The following is a 12080-nucleotide window of genomic DNA, read 5'->3' on the forward strand; positions in this document are numbered from 1 at the left end:
GTTTTTTAAGTGTCAGTGATCGATTGATAATGCACTTGGGTGGGCTGGGCTGGGCTGGGCGGAGGGGCGAAATGCAGGTGCTAGCAGGTATCTGGGCTGATCTTGCTAACGCTGCATTTTTGGGAACCCTGAACTATTGGGGAACGCTAATATAGTTCTGATTAGATCAAAGATATTGATCCGTTCAGACACTATACTACTAAGGGAGGTGTATGGGGGGTGTGTGGGTGTTAGCGCTACTGGCACTAATCTGACGCTGCCTGGGGTGACGCAGACCCTAACTGACAATAAAACCTGACTGATGTCACCCGCTGGGTGATCAGGGGGTTAAACCTTTTATTAGGTAATATACGGCGGGTGCTCTGACGCTATAAAAAAAATAACTAACTAACTAGCGTCACCCATGACACTAATTCGGTGATCACTGGTGACGGGGTGATCAAGGGGTTAAACTTTTATTAGGGGGGGTCCCTAGACCTATCTGGGTCTACTACTAAGTACCCTAACACTGATTATTGTCACAAATGACACCAGTACAGTGTTTAAAGAAAAATATGAACACTGCACTGGGTGACACTGTGACAGGGAGTGAAGGGGTTAACAGGGGGGGGCGATCAGCGGGTGATCAGGGGGTCGGGGTGACAAGTGTGTTTATGTGTACTGTGTCAGTGTAGTGTTGGTGTAACTTACTCTGAGATGTCTTCTCTCCTCTCTCTGGAACGAAAGGAGTTCCAAGAGGGGAGATGACATCACTTCCCCTGCCTGTGTTTACAATTACACGGGCAGGGGAAGGATTTCATTTGCCAGAACTGATCACCAGGTCCAGGTCAGAAATCATTGGCCTGGGCCTGCAGACTGAGCGGTTCTGAAGCGAATCCAATTGTCGCAGCTGCCTAGGGTAACGTAAGGTAATGTCGCTTTGCCCAGCCATGCCCACCTGCCGCAGTACAACTGCAGCGGCTGGTCCGGAACTGGTTAAAAAAGGAATTAAATGGCATTTTCAGTTTGTGGTGCTCAGATACAGTTTAATTCTTTAATGCCTGAGCTGGTGCCCAGGACAGTAGTGCAAGTAGGTCAACATCAACCAAACCTCAAAATTTACAAACTGTTGAAATGTTTTTCTTAGTTTTCCTGTTCTAGATGTTTCTGGTTACGTTCACCAAGAAAACTGTAGGGAGAGAGAAGCTTGGGACATTTAGAAGAGTCAGAAGACACTGTATTTCACTAAACAAATGCATTTCTCGTTTACTCTTATTTGTATTTCTAAAGTTAAAACATACAGTAGCTGTGAATATACAGCAAACAGCATGCATGAATTCTCCAATAGATGGTGTTAGAATTAGTTTTTGCTAAAACAATTGCATGACACAAGAGCTTGTACAAAAATTCAAGTCTACCAAGGTCAGCATGATGTCTAAATAGAGGCCGGCCCAACTGTACATGAACAGAGACCTTATCTCTTATGTATTTATTTTTTGAATAGTATTAAGCATTTTGGCACTTATCCAGTAATGCAAAGCACTGAGAATGTAAAAAATGCAGAAAAGCAGTTAAGAGATTTCTGATCGCACATCTTATATGCTCTTTGCAGCTCTTTGAGTTAGCCAGCTGTATCTTTCTTCATAAGAAAATAAAGGAAAAACTTTGGTTTGATTATTAACATACATTTGAATGCCATCCATCAGGGCTTAGGTAACAAACAGGTGACTTCTCTTGCACAGTGCATACCCTTTTGGCATTTAGTAAATCAACCCCATTGCATTAAAGTGGAACTGCACTGCATCTGAGCACCACAAACCAAAAATGCTATTTAATAAGCTTTTAATGTTCTAAGCAGACTTATCCATGCCTCTATGTTGCCGAAAAATAATTTTGAACACCCCCCCCCCCGTGGTATTTCAAGCAGTGGCCATCTTGAGTAAGGGCAGATGATTTATGTATCATTTACTTCCTGGTGTCCATCTGCTCTTAGTTGAGGCATAGGCTGACCTGGGAACCCACCCTCCCCTCCTGAAGACTCCTGGGATTGATGACATAATTTCCCTAGACATGGAAACCAGGAAGTAACTGAAGAAATGTAAAAAAAAAAGTTTAAAACTACTAAATATGATATACTTTCCTATCTATTTACTAATCCTAGCAGCATAAGGATTAAAAATAGTCAGTGTTGATTGAGAGAGTAAGTTCCCGCTTTAAGGTCCCAACATTTCTGTTTCCTGAAATGTCCAGTAGTTAAGACTTGCTTACACTAGAACACATACAGTGACACATGTTGCATTGACATGTTTGGAAGATGCCAACTAAAATTTGTAAATGTTATCTATAACAAAGCAAATCTTGACTTCTTGAGTGCAGTTCCATTTTACCAGCTCCTCTGTTCTTACATACTAATATGACCGTGCCATTTCTGACACAGTAAAGCATACACATATTTTTTCCTTACAACTAATGAGGATATACATTTGGTAGCTTTGAGCTGCCTATGACCAACCTTATGGAAAAAAAAATGTTGCTTTCTGTTTAATAGCAGGAGAAAAAAAAATAATGTTTCAATCAAGAAATCTTACTTCATTTCAGTGGCTGGTTTGTTGGCTTTGTTCTTCTTCTTTGCTACCAGGAACCAGATAACAACAAAAATGATTGTTGACAAGAACACTGCCCCAATAACCGCCGCTACGATAATGCCACCTTCACCTGATAAAAGGTGAAAATATGATTCATTAGATTTAAACAGTAATACACTTTGAATCTTATTTGTTTAAATGTATCCAACTATACCTGGGTCAGCAACGCCCTTTTTAAATATCTAGATTCTGTTTAAAATGTAGCACACAACCCCACCCTACTTCATTCTTTGGGTTATAGATTAGAATGAAAAAGTGCACCCGATATTAAAAAAAAGTGAACCCTTTAATAATCCACTGCTCTGAACTGGCACTGAAGTGCCATCCTATAATCACAATCTAGCAAAACCATTTGTCTCAGTATATACCTTCCATCCCCCACCCTATCTATGTCAATGTACAATCTATCAGCCATCAGCTGTCACAGTGTACCTTCTGCCATCCTTCAACAAGCATCTGTCTTAGTGTACCTTCCTTCATTGCCAAGACCCTATCCCAGAATATCTTCCACCTTTTGCCATGCAATCTAATTCATTTCACCCTTACTAAATACTTTCTCTCAACCTACATCTGCATAAGGGTACTGTTCACCTGTCCCCAACCAAGAGACCACAGAAAGTAACTGTTTTTAATCAGGCAGACCCTATCAGACAGACGTTCAGTAAAATACAGCAATGGTATAGGACACTCATTGGGTACTATGACTAAGCATAAAAAATAACCTGCATGTGTAATGGGAGAATATGGATGCTTACATGTATTTAAAATTGATACACTTTAATAATATTTTAACATGTATCTTTTAGGCCCCTTTCACACTGGGGCATCGGCTGTAAAGCGCCGCTATTTTTAGCAGCGCTTTACCGTAGTTTTTGCGGGGGTTTTCGGCTGCTAGCAGGGCACTTTTAACCCCCACCAGCAGCCAAAAAAGGGATAAAACGACCCGCAAAGCAGCAGTGCCCATTAATTTCAATTGGCAGGAGCGGTGTATACAACGCACCTTCACCGCTCCAAATATGCTACTTGCAGGACTTTTTTTTACCGTCCTGCAAGCACACCGAGGGCTTTCACACTGGAGAGACAGGAGAGGCTCTTTACAGGCACTATGCAGGCGCCATTTTTAGAGCTGTAGCGCCTGTAAAGTGCCTTAGTGTGAAAGGGGTCTAAAAGACATTTTAAAGTGTAAATTTCCCCTTAACATGTTCAGTAACTAATGTAGAATAAGTAGGAGTAAGGGAGAGATCATTTTACTTATTTATTCAACTCACAAATAACAAAGGCGGTAAACTTAAGGTGGTTGTAAACCTTAGTCATGAAATCTCCAAGGCTCCATTCACACCTTGGCGTTCCATTTTGCGGGCAGAATGGCCACGTGGGATGCCCTTGCGATCGCCGCTGTTTTGAATGGCACCAAATTGCAGCGTGATTGTCGCCCAATGAATCGTGGTAAAAAGGCGCAAACAGAATCGCCGGACGCCATGACGCCCAAAAAAAAGTACAAGAACTTCTTTTGGGGCGTCGGGCATCCCGCGATTCTGTTTGTGTGTTTTTCCTGCGATTCGTCTGCGTCCTTCGATTTGCAGCATTTCCAAATTGTGGGTAGAATCCCGCCAATTCTGCCCGCAAAGCAGAACGCCAAGGTCTGAATGGAGCGCAAAGCTCCAAGTGTCATTTCTCCCTGGTGCTTTGTTCCTCTGTTATCAGCATGAGTCACTTCTGAAAAGTTTTCCTGACACATGAGCTACAATTTATGTCAGGGAGAGAGCTCAGCAAGCAGCTTGTCTATTCACAACACAGTTCTTCTGCTGTGTGGAGGGGGTGTGTGCCTTTCCTCCAATCAGCTCTCACACTGTGTAACTGCAGTCTCTCCACCCTCTCCTCTGTGCTGCTGACAGATGAAGAAGAATTTTAACACTTTTCTGCCCTTTTGAAGGGGTTTAAGGAAGAGAGGGCTGCAGATATACATGTAAAACTTATGTAGGAGGATTTTTTTCATCCTTGTGTATCATCTGAGGCTGTTCACTGAGTATATGTGAGGGTTTACATCCACTTTAATTTGAAATGGGTACTGCATTCTCACCTTTGCTCTCACCACTGTTTTATCTAATGAGTCCTCAAATGCCAACCATAATAACTCAATGATACTGGTTTATAGCTGATTGACTCCCCTAGATAACCCTTATTTGTAGTTTGGTAAAAGTTATAGAATGGGGCAGATTTAATTATTTATGATCTGCCTATAGAAACCAATCACCAAAGTCAGGCCAGGTGACCACTGCTTTAGTAGGTTTCACTTCCAGCAGCCACCTTTCATGTATAGGTATGGGCACAGTCCAGTTCTCAGGTGCCCCCAGGGAATTAAGTGCTGAATTACCTCATCTTAAAGGGCAAGCTAGGAAATGTGAAACCAAGTGATAACTAGATAAGAAAAATCAGGGCTGATACCGAGTCAAAGCTAGAAAGTCCACTAACCAAGTGCCAATGGAGGACTGAAGAGTCGTACTCTAAAGACTTATGCCGTGTACACACGAGCAGACTTTCGACGGACTGAACTCCGAAGGCCTTTTTGACGGACTTTTGACAGAGTTCCGCAACGGACTTGCCTACACACAATCACACCAAAGTCCGACTGATTCGAACATGATGATGTACAACCGGACTAGAATAAGGAAGTTCATAGCCAGTAGCCAATAGCTGCCCTTGCGTCGTTGTTCGTCCATCGGACTAGCATACAGACGAACTGATTTTTCGACCGGACTCGAGTCCGTCGGAAAGATTTCAAACATGTTCTATTTCTAAAGTCCGTCTGATTTTTCGACAGCAAAGGTCCGATGAAGCCCACACACGACCGAATTGTTCGTCGTATTTGTTCCGTCGGACCTTTGCTGTCGAAAAGTCCGGTCGTGTGTACACGGCATTAGAAGAAGTTGGGGCAGCCAGAGTTCACTTGGAACCAAGAACAAGCCGACAATCAGTTCCAAGAATATAAGCAAACCGAGGAGGGAATATTGCAGGGCACAAGAGATACTGTTAAGGAATGGATAGAACCAGGGACAATTACACAAGAGGGCACAGCTAATTATAACTATGTGAACTGTATTATGTGCCAAACCTTGCCATTTGCAGCCCCTACCACGCTGCATGGCCAGGAAGATGAGGGAAACCCTAAGGAGTAAATTGTCTGTATTGTGTTCCTGCATCTGCAGCTTTGAATGGTAGTTGAAAGCAGATACAAGCTATACAGAACACAGGGTAACTTGTGGCAGCCAGACATAAATTATTTTTCATTTTTCTGACAGCTTTTTGTGGATAAAACATTATTCTTATTGGTCACTTAGAGATACTGAATTTCTACAATACTGCGTTACCTTCCTAGTAACATCATTAGATCTACCTTTTAAAGAGTTTTTATGCTAATGAAGGGAAGTCTAACATACCCCCTGTGTGGAGATCCAGTTCACAGGTTGCATTGCCCAAGCTGTTGCTTGCTGTGCATCGGTAGTATCCCTCTTCAAATTTAGTCATGTTGCCGAGAACTAACAGTCCTTCACTCTGCTCTGTAATAAAAATATATATGTATAGTAAAAGCAATGAAATAAACGAGAGAGAGAACTATTATTTAAACACATCTACTATATGAATTATGACGTTAGCATTTCCACTTACCGTCATTTACCGGAAACAGAACGTCGTTCTTTACTCTGTACCAAGTATAGACTGGCTGGGGCATCCCTTGCTTAGAAATGCATGACAGTGTTACACTGTGTCCTACTACTATATGCCCTTCCATAGCGCAATGTGGGGTAGATGGCGCAACTGGAAGAGATCAGAGATGATCACATGAATTAAACAAACAATACCTCAAATTGACCTCAAATACATAAAACAAGGGAACTCATTTGAAACAGAGGAAAATGGAACACGTGAAGAGCTAAATACACAGTAAAAATACATACATGGGAAATGTTACTTAACACAGTTTGTGTTTCTATATAGCCAGTAAAGTAAAAGTTAGTGTATGTCTAACTGATATACATGCAAATGCACACACACATATCAAATATCAAGAACTGTTAAAGGATTTAAGCATGTCCTAAGTACCCTGTACAATCACTTGTATATGCCCCAATCCGATGGGGTCTGGAAGATTGGACACCTCGCAGGTGTAGAATCCAGTTTCTTGTGGTTGCATGTTTGAAATAGTTATTGAAGCATTTCCAGTATTATTGTAAGCTGTCACTCTGTCCTTAAATCTTCCCACTGGGAAGGATTGTCCATTCTGAAAATAGTACACCTAGAACACAAGACATAATTGTCAGATCATTTCTAACACCACAGATTTTTAAAATACAAAAATCAAAGGTTATAAAACACCCTTAATGACAGTGGTAGCAGCTGGTAACTGCCACAGAAAGTGCCACTTATGGACCGCCCGCTTTCGTTTTACGACGTTACTATGAAGAGGGATATCGTTGTTATGGTAGCAGCTAGCTACCATAACCCCGGTATGCTCTTCTTCAGCAGGCGGTCCGCTTCAAGATAAAAGTGGTCTCTGCGGCGGATTTGCCGCAAGATCACTTTTATCGGTGGCGGGAGAGGACCCTACCCCCCTAATTTTTTTAAACGCGCCCCGTCCCGCCGAGTTCGTGTGCAGAAGCGAGCGCATACGTGAGCAGCGCCACATATGAAAACAGTGTTTAAACCACACATGTGATCGCCACGATCGTTAGAGCGAGAACAATAATTCTCGCCCCCAGACCTCCTCTTTTGACTCAAAACATGCAACCTGTAGGATTTTTTAAACGTCGCCTATGGAGATTTTTTAGGATAAAAGTTTGTCGTCATTCAACGAGCGGGCGCAACTTTGTAGCGTGACATGTTGGGTATCAATTTACTCGACGTAACATTATCTTTCACAATATTAGAAAAATTGGGCTAGCTTTACTGTTGTCTTATTGTGATTTTTTTTCCAAAAAAAGTGCGCTTGTAAGACCGCTGCGCAAATACAGTGTGTCAAAAAGTATTGCAATGACTGTCATTTTATTCTTTAGGGTGTTAGAAAAAAAATATATAATGTTTGGGGGGTCTAAGTAATTTTTTAGCAAAAAAAAAAAACTGTTTTTAACTAGTAAACACCAAATCCCAGAAAGAGGCTCGGTCCTTAAGTGGTTAAATATAGCGTTCCTTTTTAATGCCATTTACAGAATATATAACTTGCATTTATTCACCTTCAAAAAACACATTGTGTTTATAAAACACATTCCTTGATTGGATTAGCCTGTGAATGGGATACCATCACTGCAGTTTACCCAGCACCTGTGTTTCCCAGTCTAATTGGAAATCCAGGAATCAGTGCAATTTATTGTACTTTTATTATGGTCAGTGTTATTTTTTCAATACTAGAATGTTTTTATACAGTATTCACAAATGGGAGTGATTTATTCACTACTGACTGAGCCATGCTTGATCCCGCTATGTCATCCATATTCGACTTACAATGTGAAATAAACATACAGTGCACTCGACAAAAAAAAAAAAAAAAAAAAACAGACCAAATTCCCAGATCCTGTATATATATATATATATATATATATATATATATTGAGCAAAATTGTAAACACAACACTTTTGTGTTTGCCCCTATTTATCATGAGCTGAACTCAAAGATCTATGACTTTTTCTATGTACACAAAAGCCCCTTTTCTCTCAAATATTGTTCACGAATCTGTCTAAATCTGTGTTAGTGAGCACTTCTCCTTTGCCGAGATAATCCATCCACTTCACAGGTGTGGCATATCAAGATGCTGATTATACAGTATGATTATTGCACAGGTGTGCCTTAGGCTGGCCGCATATCTTGATATGCCACACTTGTGAGGTGGATGGATTATCTCGGCAAAGGAGATGTGCTCACTAACACAGATTTAGACAGATTTGTGAACAGTATTTGAGAGAAATAGGCCTTTTGTGTTTACATTGAAAAAGTCGTAGATCTTTGAGTTCAGCTTATAGGGGAAAACACAAAAAATAATTTTGCTCAGTGTATATATATATATATATATATATATATATATATATATAATGACAATCCACTGTATCACCTTCTTATTAAAAATTTTCTGTGTCAGAAACACGCAATCTTTTTAAAACACTATTGCTGTGCTCAACACAAGTACTCTCTCAACACCATCTTGTGCCAAACTGCTCTCCTTAAGCATAGACCCCTTACGTTATAGGAGGTCTTTATGTATAATGGGTTAACAACTTCCACAGACAGGTTCAGATGAAGTAACAAACATGGGAGGAAAGGTTTATTCTTAAAATACTCCCAGTGGTAAGCCGTTCATGGAAGAGAGCAAAACCACACAATAGTGCTTACTGTTAATATTTATTACAGCCACTTAGAGCACAATGTATAACACTTACAAGCTAAATCATGCAGCATGATAAAAACCTCATAAAGCATCCAGTGAACTGATGGACCAATGCAATACTCTGTCAGTTTATGTTCCAAGATGAATACTCCTCTCTACAGAGATCAAACAATGTGAAGACATCACAAGCTCTACCTTTACTTGTTACGTCCAGCATGTTTTACCTTCTTGTAAGTGTTTTAGATTGCGCTCTAAATACTAACAGTGAGCACTATTGTGTGATTTTGCTCTCTTCCTTGAATGGCTTACCACTGGGAGTATTTTGAGAGTAACCCTTTACTACCATGTTTGTTGCTACATCTGTACCTGGCTAAAGAAGCTGTTAACCCTTTATACATCAAGCGATATTAGACCTCCTATAACTTAAAGTTGAGCTATACTCACCTCAGTTCCAGCGATGCGCTGTTCCTGAGCTTCCCACCTGGCCGGCTTCTGGGTCTCGATCACTGGCCACTGTCATTGGTCAGGTGGGAATGACAGAGTTCAGTCAGATTCGGCATTGCCAAACAATGCCGAATCTGACTAAACAAGGGCGGACAGGCAGGTAATTAAGTTTAATGCAGAAGCGATAAAGCATGTCTCTTCTTCATTAACCTCCCTGGTGGTATTCCCGAGTCTGGCTCGGGGTGGATTTTCAGTACCAAAAGCAGTAACCCCGAGCCAGACTCGGGATCACATCGCAGGATCCAGGAAGAGCTTACTTACCTTGTCCCCAGGATCCTGTGATGTCTCCCTGCAGTGTGAGCGAGCCGTCCTCCGCTCGATCTATCACTGGGCTCCGTTCCCTGCGAGCGTTGCGACGCACGGGGACAGAGAACGGCGCCAAATTCAAAAGCTAAAACACACAATACATATACAGTACACTGTAATCTTACAGATTACACTACTGTATCAATTTATTTCAACTCCCTTTTGTCCCTAGGGGTTTCTCAAGTGCCCTGCATGCAGTTTTATATTATAAAAACTGTTCTTTTTGCCGGGAAACCGGAGAGTGTCCATAGCCACCAAAACCGTCCCTTTACATTAAAAGCAGGTTTAGATCAGCTAGAAAACAGCGATAATAAATTAGAATCACTTGCAGAATTGAGCGATAGTGATTTGTGGGGAAATCCGTCATCAAACTCTGAAAGTAATGACAGTGACAATTCTGCAACTGAGCAAATTTCATTGTTTTTGATTTGGTTACATTATTGAATCATTTGTATTATTATTACATTATTATTTCTTATAATTATTTATATTTATTATATTATAATTTATGATTTAGTGTTTCAAACTTTGTCATACCCGAGATGTCTACTAGACTCTGGTTTGGACAGATTTAAGTGAGTTATTCCTAAGAATTACAGGCCTACAATATAAAACACCAAATTTCTGTGCAAAATAACTGTACCCCTTTCAGCACCAAAAATCTGCAATAATCATACCGCCAGGGAGGTTAAAATACCTGCCTGTTTGCCCATTTTATATTTTTCATTACAGTTCCATTAAGGGGTCTGAAGTAAACCCATCCATTGAACAGTTTAAAAAAACAGTTACATTTCCGGTATGTGCCGGAAATGTAAAATTCCCATTGATTTTGCTCTCAACCAAACTGTCAAACCATCGAATGGTTGGTGTCACAACTGGTCACATGTGCAGCATCATGACAGTTGTAGATTAAACAGAGCCCAAGATGGCAGCTTCCTTGACTGAACACGTTAGGAGGGTTTACTTCCAATTTAAGGTGAGCAGTTTGATTGGCATGAGGTGGAGTTGGGAGAGCACTTGTTTTGAGCACCGCAAGAGTGTTTAAGAAACAGAAAACATTTATTAAGAAGACCACTGTGTGGTTTAACATTATATGTATACATGATCTGGGAATTTGGTCTTTTTATTTTGGACTGCACTGTATGTTTTTTTTTCACATTGTAGTTTTTTTGTTTTAAATTGTTGCATGGCACAATTTTCTGTGATGTTTTCTTTGTAATTGCAAGTTTGTTTTCAGATGTCACATATTATTAATCTTTGCTATTTACACTTTATTGAGAGCTTTTTGGATAGCACTGCACTTGCTTTATTTTTACTGTATTTATATCTTTGGGTGTAAATCACTTGTACATACACTCTTAGTTCTATTGCACCTACAGGTACCTGCTTTTTTTTTTAAATTGACATTCCACAAATTTGGATGTTAGCAGTGGCGGCCCGTCCATAAGGGGCGCACAGGCACGGCCCCCCCCATCCATGCATCTGGCCCCCTAATCTACATGGAGGGCACCAGATGCATGGATTCCAATATGGGGGGGCTGTTAAGCACATGATTAGAGCCAGAGGCTCTTATAGGCTTCAAAAAAGGGTGGGCTTAGGGCGCAGAGCACTGCACCCGAAGCCCACCCAGTTGTGTGTCATTAGCGAATGAATATTCACGTTTGTAACACTGATTTTGCCTCTCAGCCAATCAACAAGTGGGTCCTGAGAACCATTTCCCGATTGGCCGAAAGGAGAAGCTACCCTATTGGCCGAGGGAGGAGACGCACGATGAGGACACAGCCGTGGTGCCGAGGAGAAGATGCACAGTGAAGACACCGCCGTGATGCTGAGAAGGAAACACAGGGGAAGCCGGTCGCCCAGAGGGAAGCGCTGCCTGGGGTAAGTGTTGCGGGTGACCGACCGACCCCGAACGGGTGGGGGGGTTGTGGCTGGCTGTACACTGTTTGCCGCCCCACCAAGAAAATATACCACCATTTGCCACTGGATGTTAGCCTAAAATAATTATATTCATATGCCAGTATTTTCCCTTCTGTACCTCCTGTAGATTCACATTATAACTATTTCAAATTCACATTAAAGTGTTACTAAACCCAGGACCCTGCAGTCACTAAATCTGGTCTCCCACAGAACATGGAAATGCAATTATTTTAATAAATATAAACTGCTAAATACCCTTTGTCATCAACAGTATATACAGTAGCAGTTTTGTGACTTCTATCAGTGGCCGGCTGAGCACTGGTTAAAGCTTGTAGGAGAAATTTTCATTCTC

The 12080-nt window shown here is 41.2% G+C and overlaps 1 protein-coding gene across 2 annotated transcripts in view; it reads right to left on the reverse strand.

The window, feature by feature from the left end:
* LOC141108125 (V-set and immunoglobulin domain-containing protein 1-like) overlaps positions 1 to 12080 on the reverse strand; it is a 58561-nt gene that overhangs the window by 16493 nt on the left and 29988 nt on the right. For both annotated transcript variants that reach the window (XM_073599390.1, XM_073599391.1), the window contains 4 exons: positions 6726 to 6918; positions 6291 to 6440; positions 6062 to 6181; positions 2568 to 2694 (listed from right to left, as the gene is read on the reverse strand). In XM_073599390.1, coding sequence (XP_073455491.1) covers positions 2568 to 2694; positions 6062 to 6181; positions 6291 to 6440; positions 6726 to 6918 — 590 coding nt within the window. The remainder of the gene's footprint in view (positions 1 to 2567; positions 2695 to 6061; positions 6182 to 6290; positions 6441 to 6725; positions 6919 to 12080) is intronic.

This window comes from Aquarana catesbeiana, linkage group LG09 (genome assembly GCF_042186555.1).
Source record: "Aquarana catesbeiana isolate 2022-GZ linkage group LG09, ASM4218655v1, whole genome shotgun sequence".
NCBI lineage: Eukaryota > Metazoa > Chordata > Amphibia > Anura > Ranidae > Aquarana > Aquarana catesbeiana.